Source organism: Protomyctophum parallelum (assembly GCF_964188405.1).
Source record: "Protomyctophum parallelum genome assembly, chromosome: 17".
NCBI classification, from domain to species: domain Eukaryota; kingdom Metazoa; phylum Chordata; class Actinopteri; order Myctophiformes; family Myctophidae; genus Protomyctophum; species Protomyctophum parallelum.
In genome coordinates, this window is record NC_139719.1 from 9323587 (window position 1) to 9345123 (window position 21537).

Consider the following 21537-nt stretch of genomic DNA (forward strand, 5'->3'; position numbering starts at 1 on the left):
TTCCATTGACAATGAATGCTAGACTGCATCTTTTACATTTGCCCGTGTGAACGCACCATTTTGATCACCAGTGAGTTAAAAGTCACCTGGCCTGCAAAGTGCAGACATGGCCTCCACCAGCGACTCACTAGCAGAGCAGCCACACATGCCACTAATAGGCTTGTGTGTTCAATCTGGCGTAGTGGTGGATTAGCATCAACAGGTTGTAAAGTCCCTGGCTACAGTTCAGAGAGAACTGTCATTCTCACTGTTTGGTGGATGCTGTGGTGGCGCACTGGCGGGCAGAGAGGGGGTAACACATCTAGCACTTTAACCTATAAAACTAACTTAACGTTACGTACGCATTACTGTATGTACTTCCACGTACGATGAATAGCAAAAATAGGTGAACTACAAGCTCACATTTATTGGTCAGTGTTTGCCCATGGTGCCATATACTGCCCAAAACCAGGATGCCAGGTTGAAATGGTTAAAAGACCATATTATAATAATAATAGAGCATTAATAGTTTAGTGCTACAAATCCATCGTGTGCAAAAAACCCCATCAGGATTTCCAAGCTTAAAGCTTCAGTTCATAAACATACTACTAAGGCCCACCAAAAAAACATGTGTTTTTAAGGACTGAGTGTGGATGTGACACAGGATGTGATCTTAACTCTGTCAGATATTGGCTGTCCTCCTGAACTCAAATGACTTCATGCTTTCTTTACTGGAAATGGATAACTAGGTTCTCTAAAAGAGTAGAGGCCTTTCACTGAATGCTTCCAATGCAATTACCTTCTGATTCCTGGCTCTTGTGAACACTAAATTGTGAATGCATGATTAGGGCTGTCACGAATTACAAATTGAATTAAGTTGACGATGACGTGCCACACAAATAATTGGCGATTAACGATTTAATTGTGTTTTTGGCATTGGAAATGCCAAAAGAACAACACCAAAAGCGCACAGGGCAGATATGACAAATAACTGAAATATATCAAGTAATGACTCTGGCATTTTTCTAAATTGTAGACCTTAAATAAGGTAAAAATGGCCCGGACGGTTACCTCAACCGTCTGGGCACCTAGGCTGCCGCGGGTCCCAAGCTGCGTGTCACTCCCCATCTCTCTCCCCCTTTCCTGACTACTGTTCCCTATCAATAAAGGCATAAAAAGCCCCAAAACTAACCTTAAAGAAAAAATATAAAAATAGCAAATTTTATCTAACATCTTTCAACAATCAACATGGAAACGATTATGACACAATAATTGTGATTATCTCAAATGATTGCGGTTGGAGACAATTATGTAGTAATTGTGACAGCCCTATGCATGATGCCAGCCCTCCCATTAGCCACATTTAATATAGGATTGTGATATTATTGCTGCAATTCTTCCACCACTGCACAGAGATAAGGCATTTTCTTTTGAAAGTGGTTACTATGGGTACAGGGCTACAGGGCATGCCGAAAGAAAACATTCAGTGCAAGGCCTCTCTCTTAATTAAACCAAACAGCCTGCATCTGCATATGTGCACGCGTGCGAGTGTGCGCTCGTGTCACTGACTGGGCTGATTTAAAAGGTCGCTGACTTTGAGCGTTGAGAAGCGCTGCGGTGCAGTCTGCCTGGACGAAAATAGCAGCTGGACAACAGTTGGCAAGGCAGCGCTGTTGGTCACGCGCGCTGTTGGTCACAACAAATATAAATTGGTCCGCGACCCACACCACACATGGAGACCCACTGTTTGGGAAACGGTAGAGGAATGCTGAACAACATAACTTGTATGAAGAATAAAATATTGTAACCACTTTCAACCTGCCGTCCCTAAGGCTGGGGTAGCGTCAGGGAGTGTTCCCTTTTTGTTGTGTTGAGCTGGACAGTGATGGAATAGTTTCGTTGCCATACTTGAAGCAGTGTTTGAATTTTTATCTAGTGATGCCTTTTTCACCTAGCAGAAATTGTAAATACAAGTGTAGTGTCATAAAAAAGTAAATGTACTAGTAAAAAAACACACACACATACAATGTAGATAGGATCTACTTTTACCCATAATAAATCCATGAATGTTGCTGACGCACCGTTTTCCAAAACCCCGCGGTTGAGCAGGTCTCTTTATGTTGTTACGTTTCTGCTGATATTATTGTCCACTCAGTTTGTAAAAGAATTAAAATATATTTTGACAAAAATGTCCACCACACAAGCCAGCATGGCAATGGCCCCTGTACAGGAGCGCTGCAGTGGGCATATAAGCCAATAACCCCACTGTGGCTTGCATACAGTACATCTGCTAATAAGCTAGGATAGGATTTCACTGTGCTGGAGACTGTGTGGTGTTGTGTTCACACCCTCACCCCCACTTATAATAATTGTCACCGTCCGACACCTGTCCTGAACCTCATCTACCTCATCTCAACGTTTTCCACTTTTCTTCCACACAAAAGTTTCGAGACAAAAATGTGTGAAAAGAGCAGATCTACAAGCTCACGCGTGCTTGTAGATCTACTATTTCACTCATTTCAAATGTTAAAAAAAATAATAATAAATGAAAAAAAAAAGTGCAGATCTTTGGACATACGAGGTCTGTCATACCTGACAGACCATACCTGTCATGCCTGACAGTTGCTGTCATACCTGACGGCAACAAATTATACACACGGACACACACAACTCTGTGTGTACATTCTATTCTACCTTGGAGACACATGGTAACCTGTCCGTCCGTCCGTCCGTCTGTCCGTCCCCATGGGCGGTAGCTCAGAGTTAGGCAAGCGTAGCGTTCCCCCCCCCCCCCCCTCCCTCCTCTGTCTCACCCTCCCACTCAAGACAGAGCGTCCATTGACTCAGCAGCCAAACCAACCATCCACACCTGTGGTCTGTCTCTGTAGATCATTAGGAAACAACCACTTCTGTCTCTTAAAAGCAAGGCAGCTCCCGACCCTCGCTGCTAAAAGGAAACACAATAAAGGCTAAACAAACTATTTATTAGATTTAATCAATTTAATGGATTATAAAATAAGAGATGAAGACAATACGTTTTTTATTAAAATCATATTTTTTAAACACAGTAACTAACAGCTACAGCTTGGAGATTGACTATTTTGTATGTATAGCATTTGAGCTTCCCTGAGAGCAGCATTCAAAATCTGCCGGCCATAATTTCACCCCCCTCCCTATCTAAAGATTGGATAGTATTAGGATGTTGATAGTAATTTTGTATTTATCCTTCGGGCCCCACATCACACCTTAGAAAGCACTAGTGTCTATTTCAAACACATAGGTTTTTTTGAATGGGGAGTCATATTTTGACAGCAGAAACTGCCTGTCATAATTCCACCCAACTCCCTATCTAAGTATTGGACGGTATTAAGATGTTAATATTGATTTTGTATTCATCTTTAGGGCCCCAAATGCCCCAATGTCTATTTCAAACACACGCATGTTTTTGTGACCATCCAAACCAACCATCCACAAGTGTGGATGATTGGTTTGGCTGAGTCAATGGACTCTCTGTCTTGAGTGTTATGGGGGGTCCCCTGGCATATCTTTTCAAATGGGAGCCGGCGGGATAATTGGTGTCAATTTGGGGGTCCTTGACATGAAAACCACTGTGTGACCATGTGTGGGATTCGTATAGTGAATCATCAGAAGGTTTTCACCTCCTCATCAATCAATCAATCAACTGTGTGGAGGGAAACACCTGCTGGACCTCATTTCATATGAGCCGCCATGTGGTGAAAATACAGAAGTACACTAACATTGTGACAAATTCATACTGAGCTGAAGATGAGATGAATTCATTCAATCTGTGTTTTGAGGTCTGTGGATCCACATGGGAAAGGTGTGGGTCTTGGACTTCATGTTGGCAAACTGTGATGTCATCCAAGTGAACTACCGTATTCCAATAAGTATAAAACATACTACAGGAGTTGACGCACTAAGGTCTCACTGTCTTTGAGGCCCTTGCCTATAGGAATCACCTGTAACAGGGCACCGTTAAGGAATCGCACTGTTAAGAGGGAATAGATCAAATCCTAACTCTCTGGACAGACTGTCTGTCTGTCTGTCTGTAAATGGTAAATGGTGCATTTATATAGCGCCTTTTCCAAGGCGCTTTACATAGATGTGTGCATTACATTCACCCATTCACACACACAATCATTGATGGCAGCGGAAACCATGCAAGGCACCAACCAGCACATCAGGAGCAATTAGGGGTTCAGTGTCTTGCTCAAGGACACTTCGACACTAACTCTGGGGGAGGAGCCCGGGGTCGAACTGGCAACCTTGAGGTTACCATCCAGGTTACCATCCAGCCATCTCTACCCCTGAGCCACCACCGCCCCTTGTCCGCCCCTTGTCTGTTTGTCATCTAGACAACTCTCCTCTGAAGTGAAGCATGACAAAACTGAAGCATGATATGCTATCATTTGAAGTCTTAATTCCTCCATTTATATATTTCACTCTCACTTTCTCCTCGTGTGCGTGTGTGCGTGTGTTGTGCAGTGTGTCCGGCAGGGTATGAGCGATGGAGGCGGGTGCGGTGGTCCGGGCGTTGTTCGAGTTCCTCCCCAGCGTCTCCGAGGAGCTCCCTCTTTTCACCGGTGATGTCATCGAGGTCCTCAGCGTGGTGGACGACTTCTGGTTGCTGGGCAACAAGGATGGGGTCACAGGTGAGAGGTCACGTGACATCGTTTATGTGCATGGTGGTGTGAGTCCCATTGGGAAGGGAACCCTGAGAGTCCGTGAACCGCACTTTGAGAACCACTGAATGAATGCACACAGAATAACTCTTCCTACTTCCTGGCCCCTTCCCTAACTAGAACTTCCTCAAACTTTTACATTTCAAGTAATCCCGTGGTTGAAATTAAAAGGTTTGAGATTAGTTTCAGGACTCTGTATCCTATCCCCATCTCAACGTACGCTGGGATGATGCAACGTGAAAGTAGACTTGTACCGTCATGCTTTTATGGCGCTCTGATGACGACCCTACTGTATGAGGAAAGATGTTGGCAGCCTAATGAAATGTGAGCTAAAGGTCACTCGTTTTTATTTTGTGTTGCAATTATCTTTATCTTCTTTTCCTTCTCTACGGTGTACATTTACTGGTCTTATTATGTTTGGTGTTTGGCCAACATTATTAATATAATTGTTAAAATATTGTTTTCAATTTCAAACATACTGTACATGCAGACAAACACAAACACCTAACGGCTACGAAACACCAGACAGTAGTACTCAACACACAATGAAATGGGTACACATAAAATCCAATTACTGAATGGCCAAAATTGAAAATAGAATCAGTGCAAGACGTTGGCATAGAGAGTGGTGTTCCAAATTTAAAGTCGATAGTCGATCTCCTTACCCCCCCCTGTCTTCTTCCTCTTCTTTGTTGTTTCTTGGAAAGATTACACCATGGCAACTATGCACAAAAAACTAATTTCACCCTTTTTTACCTGTAAAATAACACTGATTCTGATTCTAGTGGTGGCATGAGTTTTAAGACCACATTAAGGACTGGATCCCAAAGTAGGACTTTGCTATTCGCCTTTTTCTATCCTAGTTGTTTTTATCCTAGTGTTTTTATGCTTTCGTGGAAATAGTAAAAATAAATAGATGATGGAATTCTTCAAAATATGCGTAATTCACGCATGAATACAGAACGTAATCAAAACAATAAGACATTTTTCCGGCAATTCTAACGTTATCCAGGAGCTTGTGGAATGTGGCAAACCCAAACAGACATCATGTTTAGTCCAATAGGAGACCTTCACACAGCCTGGCTGCCGCTGTAGAGCTCTGTTAAAATGTAATTTATTTTGGTAAAAAGGCATCTTTATGCAGTGGTGGAAAAGGTGGTTTACTTAAGTAAAAGTACCAATACTGCGATATAGAGATAATCTGTTAAGTCTGTAATTCAATTTTACTTAAATTACTCAAAAGTACCAAAGTATTGGAATGTACTTAAAGTACCAACAGTAAAAGTACTCCTCATGCAGAATGTCCCATTTCAAGTTTTCAAATGTATAAACATCTTTTGAAAGTAGCAAATTTAAAAACTCACAATGCGTGTCATTGTGACACACTGTGAACTTGTAAATCGGCTATTTTCAAATGGCCGAAATGTATATACAGTAGGACTGAAGTGGTTAATGCCTGTTTTGTAACAATAATTAAAATCTACAAAGTTAAGTAACTAAAGTTTTCAAATACATGTAGCGGAGTAAAAGTACAATATTTGGATCTGAGACGTAGTGGAGTAGAAGTGAAAGTATTAGAAATTGGAAATACTCAAGTGCAAATACCTCAAAATTGGTCTTAAGTACAGTACTTGAGTAAATATACTTAGCTAATTTCCACCACTGCACGTCTGTTCTCAATTAGTTTTGCCATGGTTAAATAAGGCGTCTTCAATGAAAAGCTGTTTGATGTCTGTGTAACTCGGTTACTAGGTTAATACCACTCAGACCGCCGTCTTTTATGGTTCGGTTTGATGACACAGCTACAGTATTTATTGATCCTTGACTCCTCCTGAGTGGTAATTTGAACACTCCTCAAGGCATGCAGATAAGGTTGGACAACAGTGGAGTTTAATAAGTGGAGAATAAGCTTATATTTTAGAGCAGGTCTCATCACAGATTCACAGCTAGACGAATGCGAATGGAAATAAAAGCCTGGGTGTGCAGAGGCTATATCACAGCTGAATGACAGGATGTGTCGCAGTGTTGATGTTGACAGCAGATTTAGATTTTAGTTTAGTCATAGTCTTTAAAGAAATTATCATTTCGTTCAATATTTTATTCATCTGAAATGTTTCATTTTAACACTAAAACGCTACCCAACATTATAGAGAGTGCACATGCATAAAGTGAATGGGAAATCGAGTGGCAAAGTGACTTGGCAAAGTGAAGCCCATCACACACCGTCTGCGACCGCCGCGCGTCAAAACAGCCGCCTCCATTATTTCTAATGAACCTATCGCACACCGGCGGCGTCCGACACACGCTGGCGCCTCGCCTGGCGCGCCGATAGAACCAGTTCTATTTTCCAGGCGGCGCCGCGCGGCAACGTGTCGCGCCGCGTCGGACGGAGCCGGTGTGTGTTGGGCTTCAGTTTAATGTCGTTTAACATTGTTTAATGCAATCAGATTTTGTAGGGGCTATCAAGGTAGTAGTTTTTTGCCACTCAGTAGGCGTTCCTGCATAACTTCCGGGTATGATGATGATGATGTCACGTCTTGGTTTTAGTCATCACGGCTTAGCTTTCATTTAGCAGTTTTCGACGGTGAAAATAGGCAGTCGACGAACATTTATCGTCATAGTCATAGTCGACGAAATCAACACTGCTCACTTACGCTAGTCTTCCTGCTCCCATGTGCTCGCTTCCCTCCAGGTCAGTTTCCCAGCACCTTTGTGGAAGCGGTCACCATTCCCGCTACCAAGCAGGGAGATGAGCTGTACGTGTGCATCAATGACTTCATCTCTACAGAAGCAGGCAGCCTGTCTCTCAAGAGAGGTACTGTGTACACTTATTTACACACCAGTTACACAATACACACACAATACGCAATCAATTTGATTGTTTTAGGGACAAGGCCACGTGGTGTTGTGCATTTTTAACAACATAACAAATGCCAGGACAGCAAAGGCTATGAAATAAAACGAAACAATGATTTGAACCCATTTAGACCCAGTATGTAACTATACTATACTGTACCTTTCAACCCTGGAACTCATTTTGGGGTTCTTGTTGCTATGTACAGTATATACTATATAGCAACAACATATAGCAATATTTTTGAGGGGCGCTAGCCCCTCCAATACACTGCTTTTGAAGTTTACGTCTTATGGCAGCCAAGTCTATGGGAATTTTAATGTTTGTTTAGGCCCTACATGACAACACATAAGACGTCATGTGGCCGATATAAATACATCTTGTAACTAATTTTGTTTCCTTAAAAAGTCCATAGTCTTGGCTGCCGTTTTTCTGAATCGTAGGTCAGGATTTAGAAGGCATGTTTAGAATCGGTGTAGGTCAAATAGGTGCTAACTCTCAGTGGAAACTGCATTTACAAATTGCCAACATCCACAACCAGCTGGAGAAAATAATTAGTACATGAATTGATGACAAAATAGACAGCTTTAATTTAGGTAGTAGTTGTGTTCTGTAATGAAGTCAAAATTAGATTTTTTCACAAACAATTGTCCCACTTTTTAGTGTATTGGATGAAATGCAAGGATTTACTAGTTCACTGAGAAAAAAAACACACACATAAAAGATTTAAATATATTAATTTCAAATCAGTTACTTTCTTTAATACTTTTTTGTGTTACTGCATGATACTGTACATATTTGGTATATTAGACAAAATAATGGACATAATTATCAATAGACATAAAATTGTCAATGTTGTGTTATTGGTAATATTACAGTATTTGTAACTCAAATGGATGTTTTCTCCCAATATTAGCCTAACGCTTGCTTGTTTGAAGGATCTTAATATCAGTGTACACAGGTAACTTTGTTGTGCTGTGTTCTAGTGCTGTGATCTTTACCCTTTTTTCATTTCCAGGACTCCCCAGTTTGATATGCATTGGTTCATGGACCTCCCATTAGATAACCACGTTATCTCTGGGACCCCCAATATACACAATGAGTGTAAATTGTAGGTTATCTATGTTGATTTAACTCTGATAATGTACAAACATTTGTACACTCTCTCAGTTACAGACCCTTCACTGCCCATTTGGGTCCTAAACTATCAATCATTCAGCAGGGGACTCCCTAACAGCCACTCAAGGAGCCCCGGAACACAATGTTGAGCACTGGTGTTCTAATGCAGTGGTTCCCACACCTTTTCATGTCAAGGACCCCCACATTGACACTAATTAGCCGGCGGACCCCCATTTGAAAAGATATTCCAGGGACAACCATAAGAGAAGATTTTTACGGCTCTAGCAGTGATTCTCAACCCGTTTCATTTCAAGGATCCCCAGTTTGTCATGTACTGTATATTAGTCTACACACCCCCATTGAATGGCATTTCTATCTCTGGGTCCCCAATTTATATTGTATAATCAATGTTAATTTAACTCTGAGAGTGTACAAATGGAACCAAATGGACCATGACGGGTCCATTTGTACACTCTCCGAGTTATAGACCCACAAGGGTCCATTTGGTTCCAAACTATCATTTAGCTGGGGAGCCCCTGTAACTCCCTTTGGGAGCCACTGTTCTTATATACTGATGTGTTGCCTGGAGCTTTGTCCCCTTTAAAACTGTCTTCTTCAGACCGTGTTTCATGTCCACATCTGGCCTGGCCTGATATGCTGTAATGTGTTTTTTTCTTCAGGGTTTATATGATTTAAAAATCATATAAATAAATAGCATAAAATAGCACAAATCCCCCACAATGAGTCACATGCACAGTGAGTGCACATTAAGCAATACGATGCACATAAATGTGGCTTATGTTGCATGGTTTTGTGGACGTATCATGAGCAGAGTTTCATAGCATCTCTGTCGGGTGGAAAGTTGGAAACCTCCAAATCAGGTTCCGTTTGCATTGATTATTCCTGAAACGTACGCCAGTATTATGCTCATAGACTGAAGATAATACTGTAAATTATTGCCCCTTTTAACTGTAGCTTTCTTAGACAGAATCCACCACTAGATGTCCCCATATACAGTATAGAACTAAAAAAGTCTCAATAATATTCTAGAGTAGACTCAATGCACTCCATATTCCTCCAGCACTAACGTTCCCTCTATAGCAGGGGTTTTCAACAGGTGGTCCGTGGACCACTGGTGGCCCGTGAAGGTATTGCACGTGGCTCCTGACCATGACCTTAATAATTTAGTATTTTCTTCCACGGGACATTGCACTACTTTTGGCGGACGTGGACGTGCATCAATGCTATCAGTTATTGGGAAGTCTTGAGGTTAAGAAATTCCACAGAAAAGGGAGTTCTCAAGGAGGGTGCAGTCTACCAGCTTACCTGATTGAGTCATCATTATTAGGCAATGTGCCCATAATCATCCTGTGTCTGCTGTACTGCACTGTATATCAGTTAACCTGAGTTTAATGGGAGGATGGATAAAGTACGTGAAGGGTAACCGTGGGATAGGAATAGATCAGTGGTTCTCAAAAGATATATTATCTTGTGGCTCTGGACCACTTTGTATATTTCAGTTAAATAATGCCTTGCCTTGATATAATTATTTTGTTGCACGTATAGTATCGTGCGATGAATGGAATCAAGCCCTTAACATTCATGATTGAATTTAAATATGTCTATTAGCCGCATCAATGCAAATACTTTCTTACATATTACATATTTTAATACCACCTGCAGGCCTATTATGCCGTGGACCACTAGTAGTACGTCCGTAGACCATGAGAAACAGTGTTATGTATATATATGTATATTGCATAGCATTAGCAAGTGTTACGAAAGCACTAATCTTAGCCCATATCCCATCACAACACAACAGTGGTCCCTAGCTTGATTCTTAGTCAGGGTGGTGGTCCCTGGTTCACAATCAGTTGAAAACCCCTGCTCCATAGCTACGTATATTCATCTGTTCAGCTCTGTGGCATGATACATTAAATGACCTTCAGACTTTTCTGGAGGTACTACTACTCCACTGCTGCTTAGTCTGAACTACAAGCTTGTAGATCTGCTCTTTTAAAATGTTACTCAACTTTCGAAACCCATTTGATAACTGTAACGATGTAGATTTTTCTCCAGATCTACAAGCTCACTATGCGTCACGCTGTAAGGCGTAGATCTGTCACCGCCGAGATAACATTTCTTCCACTAAAACTAGACTAAACTAAAGCATTTCAGATGACTAAAATATGACTACAACTAAATATAACTTTATTCCAAATAAAAAAATTCGCTGTCAAAACACAGGCTTTTTTACTTATGTAACGGACTATTTTTATATCGCGATATAATCGGCTACTTCTACTTTAGGTAAAGCATCTGAGTAGTTGTGCCGGCTCCTGTGTGCGGTGCTGTGTTGCTCCTCCTGTCACACAATGGGAGGTGGAGACTCAGGTCTGTGGAATGTGTGACCTGTGTGACCTTGCATTCTGGGACCAGCCAACATTCCAGCGCTCCTCGTATATCGCCATGCTATAAATCACTACACACTGACCCCAGGCCAGTTATTAGACTGCTGATGGTAAATGTTAGTGATCTACGGTACGCGCTTAACACACTTTCAACCTGCCCCTCTCCCTGTTTTGGGCACGTCATTATAGGTGAACATTTATTTCAGTCAGTATAGTATAGTAATATTAATATGTAAGTATTGTAGATCTACAAGCTCACATGCAATGCGTTATGTGCTAAACATGGTATAGCTCTAGGAAACTCTGACCCCCCAACATTATCATATACAAACTGAGTGCGCCGGGACAACGCTCCACACGTCCCAAACTCTTCTCCCTTCTGGCTCCAAAACTGTGGAATGCACTTCCCATTGCAGTCAGAACTGCAGCACCTTTTAAGCGTTGTACGAAGCCAACTCTTGTCGTGACAAATCATGACAACACACACAATATTTCGGGCCAAACAAAGAATTTGAAAGTAGAAAAAAACGGCAGGTTACAACACTTTTTTTGTTGTTTTTCTTCTTTGTAATTATTTGTTTGGTCCAAAATATTGTGTGTGTTGTCATGATTTGTCACGACAAGAGTTGGCTTCGTACGACGCTTAAAAGGTCTTTAAATAAATTAAATAAAAACTGCCTATGAAGAAATGCATTGCGTTTTCATTTCCTGGGCCGTTCGTTGTTCTGAAAGGGGGAGGGACTGCGCCGCTCTATAATTGCATTGTTATGTAGACAGCACTATAATTGCATTGTATGTAGTCATAGCACGTCATAGTACATATGTATAGCATAGTAGTATATATGTTTATATGTATAGTTTCATTATATAGATATTCCACTGTTACTTTCTTAGCTTATGCATGTTTCATGATAAATGTTTTTATGTGATGTATTCCCATGCTTTTTTGTTCTTGCTTAATGTAAGTCGCTCTGGATTAAGAGCGTCTGCTAAATGCCTAAATTGTAAATTATAAATTCGAGCAATGGCACCTGTTCGAAAACGTCCTAGTTAGTATCGGTGATAACCCTAACCTTGAAATGTCTTATTTCTTAACCTTTTAGAGGTTTTTGGATGGACACTAACTTAGTTTAGACGTAATCACTCTTATCCTGGCATCACAGTTTTTTTTTTATGTAAAAAAAAATCCTTCAAAATGTTCACAAATAGCAGATCTACAAGACTAGATCAGCTATTTGAGCTATTCTTTGTGCAACAAAGTACACAGAGCTTAAGTGCTCATTGTAACCTGTGCGTTTTCCACGTCCTCCTAGGTGACGTGGTAGCCGGAGAGTCGGGCGGCACGCTGAACCTGGGATCCGTGTGGCAGCGAGGCCGCAACGCCTGGGGCGCCCGGGGCCACTTCCCCACCTCCTGTGTCAAGGAGCTCCAGCTGTCGGGCCGCTCCAGGCAGCTGTCTGCACGCTCGGCCCAGGCCCAGGCGTCCGAGCTGCCGCCCCACGCCCTGGGCCAGGCCCGCGCTCTCATGAGTCTCCACGCCCAGCTGCAGGAGGAGCTGGACTTCCGCGAGGGCGACCTGATCATCATCACGGGCCTGCCGGAGCCGGGCTGGTTCCAGGGCGAGCTGGAGGGCCGCCGGGGAGCCTTCCCCGAGGGCTTCGTGGAGCTGCTGAGCCCGCTGCGGTCCCCCGAGGACCCCGACGCCACGGGATACCCGGGTCTGATAAGCTACGGGGCCCAAACGGACAGCTACGAGGACGACGCTTTCGACGCGGCCGCCGAAGGCACCGAGGAGGACGAGGAGGCGTTCGGGGTGGGAGGCGAGTACGGGATGGAGGGGGAGGAAGAGGATGCGGCGGTCGAAGAGGACGACGATGATGACGATGGCGTGTACGGAGTGGCCCTCTATGACTTCCGGGCCATGGAGCCGGGCGAGTTGGACTTCGACGTCGGGGACCGCATCCGCGTGTTGAGCACCACGGAGGACGGCTGGCTGGAGGGGGAGCTGAGAGGGAGGCAGGGCGTCTTCCCTCACCGCTTCGTCAAAATGGAGGACGACGGGCGGAAGGCGGAGACCGACGACGCACATTTAGCCGAGAGAGACGACGACGGAGTCAAGGCGGAGAGCGGGACAGAGTTCAGCTCCGAGTTGTACGAGGACCACACGGTGTGGGACCTGGACTTCTTTGAGAGGGCCGATGAGCGCCGGTGGCAGCAGGAGGGGGGTCCCGGCGACAACACGCACCCCCAAAACACGGACCCCTCCAGGCCGCCGCCCGCCCGGGACAGAGCGGCGAGGGAGAGGGTCGGCAGGCCGGGCCCTCAGCCTCACAGACCCGCCGGCCCGGTCCACCACCGCGACACCCGGGCTCGCCCGGCTCGCCCCAGGCTCCCGCCGCCGCGCCCCAGCCTGCCCTCTTTCAGCCACAAGCGCCAGCACGCCAACACGAGCCCGCCCACCCCGCCGCCCGATCACAGCCCGACGCTTCCCGGCACCAAGGACGGCAGGCGCCACCAGAGGTCCGCGGTGGACGGCGCCGCGGTTAAAACGCCCAGCCTCGGCAAGGCGCTGATCAGCCTCGTGGAGAGCCACCGGAAGTCGCGGAAGCTGACGCGCCACGCCAGCGCCGGCGACGCCGACGCGGCGCTCGGCAACGGCGAGGGCCGTCCGCGGTCGCGGGGGTGCGGGGGCTCCTCCAACGGCCTGCTGAAGACCTCGCTCACCCTGGACGCCCTGGCGTCCTCCGCCAAAGGCCTGGAGGCCAGGCTGTCTCAGCAGCTCATGGAGTTCGAGAAGAGTCTGATGGGCGGCGACGAGCTCCTGGACGAGGGCGGCGGTGACGGCGGTCCTCAGCTCCTGGACGAGGGCGGCGGTGACGGCGGCCCGCCGCCACACATCTCACGCCACTTCTCCATCATGGACTTCAGCAGCGAGAGCGACATCATCCGCGGCTCCTCCCACCTGCTGCAGCTGCTGCCCTCTAACTCCGCCCCCTCGTCGTTGGAGAGGCGCAGCAGGTGTGTGTTTTGTTTGGAATACAAGAAGAGTGGGCGCCGCCCATGTAAAATTGGCTATTTTGTCCAAAATGCTAAAAAGAATATATATATTATTAACTATAGATTACCATTTTCCAAATGCGGGTCCACGGACCCATATCTGAAAATAGTTTGTGACCCATGGGGGTCTTTGGACCTCACTTTGAGTGTCTTCCAGTACTTATTTGTTGAATAGTTTTACTCTGTATCTGTACTTTAACTGCTGTGCAGCCTCTGGCGACTGGATTCCCAGCATTAAAGGTCCATCTATCTATCTATCTATCTATCTATAGGACCCTGCGCCCGCCTCCGCCCCGGCCCGGCGCCCACCGTCCGCCGTACAAGCCGGCCCGCCTGGCGCCTCGACCGCCCCCGCCCTGCCCGAGGCAAAGCTCCGCCCCTCAAGCGGCGCCCCTGGAGCCGCGCCGCGCCAGCCCCGCCTTCTACACGTCCGAGGGGTCGGACCACTCGGAAGAGACCGTCGTCAACCTCAGCGACCAATCGGAGGAAGACGGGGCTGGCGAAGCTGAGGTTTTTTTCTTGTATTATTGTTATTGTCATTATTGAATACTTTATTAGTACTGGTAGTACGGTCACACCAAAAGTCGGGCCGTTTCCGTCGTGGTCCAATGTACTCAATTCATCGGTAATACAATTCAACTCAGTTCAGGAGCTTTATTGTTCATGAATTGATTCAGGCGCGGTCATGGACGCTCTACGAGCGTACAACGCGTCGCTTCGCGCCGTGTTGCGAGCTTGTAGAGCAGCTATTTTCACTACTTCTTAAAAAAAAAAATGTGTATTCATGAAATATCTTAGACGTGTTTTAACATCTAAAATATTTCTAAAATAAATCTTTTGAAATGTTGAATCTTTATAGATTTTTCAAATGTAGGAAAATAAATTGTGTGTTATGGGGTGAGTTGTGCCCCATGAAAATTGGTCTGTGACCCACCAATGGGTCCTGACTCCTGAGTGACCCAAATGAAGTCTTTGGGAACCAGCGCTCTCGATATATTCTAAAATCTAACTCTATTAGTCCAGTAATAATGTAATTTGACCTCAAACTAATTGCAAAAAAAAAAAAACTCAGCTGATTGTGTATCTTCAATATATCCTGAATAACATACAAAAAGTTGCCTGGAATTGTCTGAGGGGAAAGTGTTGAAAATGATCTGTACAGTATGGCCACCATTGACATCCAATATAAGGCAAATATTTTCAAAATTTCCTTTTGCTTTAAGTAGCATGTGACGTGTCAAACTAGGGTGTTTTCACGATGCTGAGTCCATTCCAAGCATTAGTTTTGCATTAAAAAAAACTCCTTGGGCTAATACCACAAGGAGTGTTTTTATGCAAAACTAATGCTTGGAATGGATTCAACATCATGAAAACACCCTAGTTTGACACGTCACATGCTACTTAAAGCAAAAGGAAATTTTGAAATTATATTGGATGTCTATGGTGGCCATACTGTACAGGCCATTTTCAACACTTTCCCCTCAGACAATTCCAGGCAACTTTTTGTATGTTATTCAGGACATATGTAAGATACAAAATCAGCTGAGTTTGGTTTTTTTTGCAATTAGTTGGAGGTTGACCCCTTTTTTCCCATAATATAATGCCTGTACTCTATGGGCATCGTCACTCGTTCTAGGAGGGCGACCTCGCGGCGCTGCAGGAGCAGGAGATCAGCGCCCAGCTGGACGCGGAGCAGCGCCTGGAGCAGGAGCTGGAGCTGGAGAGACAGCGGGTGGAGCGGGAGGAGAGGGAGCGCGAGGAGGAGGAGGAGGAGTACCGGCTCCTGCTGCGGCTGCAGGAGGTGGAGCGCGACATGGAGGCGTACGCGCACACGGCCGAGGAGCTACGCGCCATGCTGGAGGTGGAGGACGAGGAGGAGGACGAGGCGGCCCGCCAGCAGGCCATGGAGAACCTGGAGTTCTGCACCTACACCCTGGAGACGCTGGCCCTGGAGCAGCAGCACATACAGGGTAAGAATGGAGTTCTGCACCTACACACCCTGGAGACGCTGGCCCTGGAGCAGCAGCACATACAGGGTAAGAATGGAGTTCTGCACCTACACACCCTGGAGACGCTGGCTCTGGAGCAGCAGCACATACAGGGTAAGAATGGAGTTCTGCACCTACACACCCTGGAGACGCTGGCTCTGGAGCAGCAGCACATACAGGGTAAGAATGGAGTTCTGCACCTACACACCCTGGAGACGCTGGCCCTGGAGCAGCAGCACATACAGGGTAAGAATGGAGTTCTGCACCTGCTGTACTCGCTGGAGAGCCTGGTAAGACACAGGGATCACCCGTGTGAAGTGAGGGGCGCTCTTATCATCGTACATCATCCATTCATTGTCAATGGGAATTTTGCGTAGGACAAAAATAGCCGATTTGCTCGTCTACGTATGACATGTAGATGAAAATCTACACTATAGCTGAATATAGGAGGGGGAGGGGCTAGCTCCCTCAAAAATATTAAAAATGATTCAATATCTTTCAAACACAAAAGTGATTTGGCCACATATACCATTCCATCCCGTACGACCTCAGCTGAATAACTAAGCATGTTTCCGTTGTTTTTGTTCCACGTTGTAGCAGCATCGTTGGTATATATGCACATTAGTCATCATCATGATCAACATTGTTTTGTTACCGTCATCACCACCATGTCAGCTCTCCACCCCAGCCTCCACCTGAATCAGTATTTAAGATGTCATATTATGTATGACTTTGACCTGAACTAGTCCCAACCCAAGATGTCATATTATGTATGACTTTGACCTGAATTAGTCCCAACCCAAGATGTCGTATTATGTATGACTGCCCTGAACTAGTCCCAACCCAAGATGTCATATTATGTATGACTTTGACCTGAACTAGTCCCAACCCAAGATGTCATATTATGTATGACTTTGACCTGAACTAGTTCCAACCCAAGATGTCGTATTATGTATGACTTTGACCTGAACTAGTCCCAACCCAAGATGTCATATTATGTATAACTTTGACCTGAACTAGTCCCAACCCAAGATGTCATATTATGTATGTCTTTGACCTGAACAAGTCCCAACCCAAGATGTCATATTATGTATGACTTTGACCTGAACTAGTCCCAACCCAAGATGTCGTATTATGTATGACTGTGACCTGAACTAGTCCCAACCCAAGACAAAGGGGGGACACAACACTGGGCAGCTGCCGTAAGCAGGTCGTTTTAATGCTCCAAATTCAGGAAAGAAGTCCTAAAACAAATTGGTCACAGAGTGACTTCAACAGGAGCAGAAACAATATAAAGTAATCAGTCACAGAGTGACCAAGTCAATAACATGGAAATAAGCAGTCACAGATTGACAGTGAACGTACAACCACATTGGAGTAATGGCCAGAGAATGTGGACTTGTGTTGTGTGTGTGTGTGTCTCTGGCCCTGCAGACCCAGCCTTCTCTGCAACAGCACCTGTGAGCTGGCAGTGCCAGACCTGTCACCCCACCCACAGGCGGCACCTAGATCACCTCACCCACAGTGACTCATTGATGTGGCCTCATATTCACTATTATCACATTTGAAAAAATAGCCTCCTATCCAGACCTGGGTCTGCTCTACTCCACTGCAGTGCTCTTAAAACCTCGGTAGATAATTCTCCCAGGGAGTGTGCTCTCACTCCCTACTGAATCTTGTAACGCGCCTCTTATTTTGGCATTTAAGCATATCCATAGCCGTTTGATATGAACTCCAAATTATGTACAGAGTATGGGTGATGCGCTTTTTAATTGATCATATTATTGATGCATGTATTTTGAGGCAGGTGGTCCACGGACCCCCAAGTGGTCCGCAAAGCACTGTCTTTGTCTCTCTCACACACACGCACGCACGCACACGTCGCTGTGTGTTACTGCAGCTGTGTGAAGTAGTGCGATTCTGTAACCTGCCTTATGGAGGCTAACTGAATTCGATAGGCAACTGTGCTGTAACTTGACATGCCTGGAAATGGTACAGTATGTTGTACACCAAATGTGTGTCGTCCGATTCTGTTACCCGTCTCCATTGCAGTGGGCAGGACCGCGGCCAGAAGTCAACCAAATTCAATAAGAAACTAATAATAATGGTGGAACCCAATGGCGAACACTGCGCTCATAGAGTTAAACAGACTTTTCCCAATGAACGCATATAAACGCCATACAATTTTAAAAAGCATAAACTGTGTGCAGATCAATTGGTCCGGCCGGTGAGGAGAAGCGGGGTTTGGACAGACAGACATCTCTAAGATTATAGGAAGATGTCCGCTCGTGTCAACCTGATGAGAAGCACTCATATCCCTATATGGAGCTCCACAACATCTATGCCTAAATATGGTTGTGTACTGTATATGACATGCAATCTGTCTGAGTTTGTTCATGACACCTGCCTCTAATGAGTCGGTCCATGATGGCTGTCTCTAAAGCTTCTTGGATAAAGACGCTAAATGCACCATTTACCATTTATTTATTTACCACACGCACACACACACACACACACACACACACATACACACACACACACACACACACACACGCACACCCTGTACTTGGCAGACACACCCTGTACTTGGCAGACAGGTGTTATTGTTATTGTCCGAACCCTGACCCTTTACCCCATACATACATGCATACATACATACAGGATGTTATGTAATGTATCCGTCGCCACCCAAGTCTCTCCACGTGAAGCACAACTCGGTTAAAGATGGTTATTATTACAATAATATTGTTGGAAGTACAGCCCAATGTACTGCATATAGTGACACTTCTGGACTGGCCGCTCGGTAGTATGGTCTTGATGGAGGTGGTTCTTCTCAGTGACGGCTAATGATGTGTGAATTGGTTCTCTTGGTTTGCAAAGTGCGCTGTGCGTGCTCTGTGTGTGTGCGGCAACTCAGCTTTGTGGCACATAGGTACGAGCTATACATTCCTACACATACTAGTGAGAGGAGGTTCATCTGTGTGCGCGTGCGGGCCTCTGCTTTTCCAACTTCTCCGTCTCCCTCTCTCCCTCTCTCTCTTTCTCTCCTTAGTCCTTCCTCTACCTCCGTCATTTGTTGAGACAGAGAGAGGGATATACCGTACGTATAGCTCCAGTAGTTCATTCTGTGGCGTGGTACGGTGCGCGGATGAAAGAAAAACATGGTTCGTTTCGGAAGGAGACCCAAAGTGCGCTTGTGGCGAGCCGTGGCCCGGCCCCTGTCGCGCCTCTCCACCTTGTGGGGACAGGTTCAGGGGAGCGGGGCGGATCACCGCGTAACACCAGGTAGGCTTCAACGTCGCTCTAACGGACATGAAATCTCTGGGTTTTAGACTGATGCCATCGTTGGATTTAGGTGCTTGTTCTCTCTGTTTTGTACGTGTACACAGATGCTAAGAAGTATTTAGATAGTTGGTTGACGTTGACTTGATGTTTTCTTAGTTACTTGTGCGCTGCAGTTCATAAGCCTAAAAGCCACTGGTTCTTAACGCATGGTCCCCAGCTAAACGATTGCTAGTTAGGAACCAAATGGACCCTTACAGTGGACCCCATGCTAAGGTAGTCTTACTTAGACTTACTTAGTTTAACTAGACGTCTGCCCGGCACCAAAACTAGTGAAAATAGCAGATCTACAAGCTCACAACGCGTCGCCTGTAGATTGTAGGCCTACATGAATCTCATGATGATTACACAATGGTTTGTCCATTAATTGTAATGGATGAGTTTATCTTGGACTGACGTTTTCATGGTTTGATTTAAACTACATAAGGAAAAAAGAAAGCTGTGCTTGATTAGCTTGAAGCTATACAAACCAGGGTTTCTTTTTTATCAAACTTGTGTTCTACAGTGCCTGGTCAAAAATGTCAATAGCAGTATGTATGGGCTTTATGGGTGTCTCCACCCATGGTAAAGATGCCATTCTCTGTGAGGTATTCTGACCCCTGCAGGGTTCAAATGGATGACTTTTTATTTGCAGAGAAGATCTGGGATAGTACAGTAGCTTTAACCCATTCTGACCTGAGATCAGATTAAAAAAAATGTCTTCTACATCCTGACAGTTTTCCATTCTGACCTGAGATCAGATTCTAAAAATGTCTTCTACGTCAGTCGCTCTTCGATTAAAAAAAAATAGCAGACCTACAAGCTCATGGCGCGCCACTCGGTGGCGCGCCATGAGCTTGTAGATCTGCTATTTTTCAATAGCTAAAGCATAACATAGTGTGTTATTGTGAACGGTCAGCGGCTGACTTCATAATCATTAACACACAATAAAAATGAACCTTGTGACATTTTTAAACCAGGACATTGAGATTATGCTGCACGTGCACTGTCAGTTTAAACCCACTAGGGGGCCCCCTTATTGAAGTAAGGATAAATTGATCATCTTGTGATATTTGTTGTTCTCCCCAATGTGGCCGTTTTGACCAATTGATTCCTCCCCACACACATTTCGGTGTGTTTGTCACTGTTGTATCCTATACTATACGGACTCGTCAGCCAGTGAGGAGCCCCCACCGGGAGGACGTAGAGCCTTCGTCCTACTCCTCCCACCCAACACTCCCCATTATGATTAGGAGTAATTGATACAATGACCAATATCACCCTCCCCTCCCGGCTTCCCTCCACCGAACACTGGCCAATTATTGTGTTCGTGTACTGTAGACTAGTCTCGACAGAGCCGGATGCATCACGGTGGATTTGAACCCACAACCTGTGTGTGTGTGTGTTTGTGTGTACTGCACAGTTTAAGTCTCAGGATCAGTAAGGGTCGAGTGGGCGTTGTTTGTCTTTTCCAGTGAAAGTCATATAGTCATTCCAGCACCGTAGCACCTCCAGTAGTGGCCAGTGATCAGTTTCACTACTCATGTCACCACCGGTACATTCATCAGTCAAAGTGCTCTAGTGAGTCACCAACTCCAGCTTATTGATACTCGTATAACTCAAAAGAATGTACGTCTAACTGCATACCAGCGACACCAAACTATCACACTTATGATATTATCTTGTTGCATTCCTACTGTACACGCACGCGTGTGCACACACACACACACACACACACACACACACACACACACACACACACACACACACACACACACACACACACACACACACATACACACACACAGAGTGTGTGAGTGTTTTTCCATGCATTTCTAGGGCGTGTACCTTGGTTTGAAGTGTGTGAGACAATGGTAGCTTATTGTGACAAGGCAAGGGAGTGGCTTCACACTGCTGCTGACCACTGACCAGTTCAAACACTAACTCTCTCTGAAGGAGTGAACCAACAGAACCAGATGGACTCTTATGTGCACTGTGTGTGTGTGTGTGTGTGTGTGTGTGTGTGTGTGTGTGTGTGTGTGTGTGTGTGTGTGTGTGTGTGTGTGTGAGGGTGTGTGTGTGTGCGTGTGCGTGTGCATGTGCAT

At 45.2% G+C, this 21537-nt stretch overlaps 1 protein-coding gene across 3 annotated transcripts in view; it reads left to right on the forward strand.

Moving 5' to 3' along the window:
- The window catches only part of dnmbp (dynamin binding protein), a 90479-nt gene that overhangs the window by 24778 nt on the left and 44164 nt on the right, over positions 1-21537 (forward strand). For all 3 annotated transcript variants that reach the window (XM_083787901.1, XM_083787902.1, XM_083787903.1), the window contains exons 3-7: positions 4486-4652; positions 7375-7497; positions 12380-14084; positions 14396-14633; positions 15760-16093. In XM_083787901.1, coding sequence (XP_083644027.1) covers positions 4508-4652; positions 7375-7497; positions 12380-14084; positions 14396-14633; positions 15760-16093 — 2545 coding nt within the window. In that variant the 5' untranslated portion in view covers positions 4486-4507. The remainder of the gene's footprint in view (positions 1-4485; positions 4653-7374; positions 7498-12379; positions 14085-14395; positions 14634-15759; positions 16094-21537) is intronic.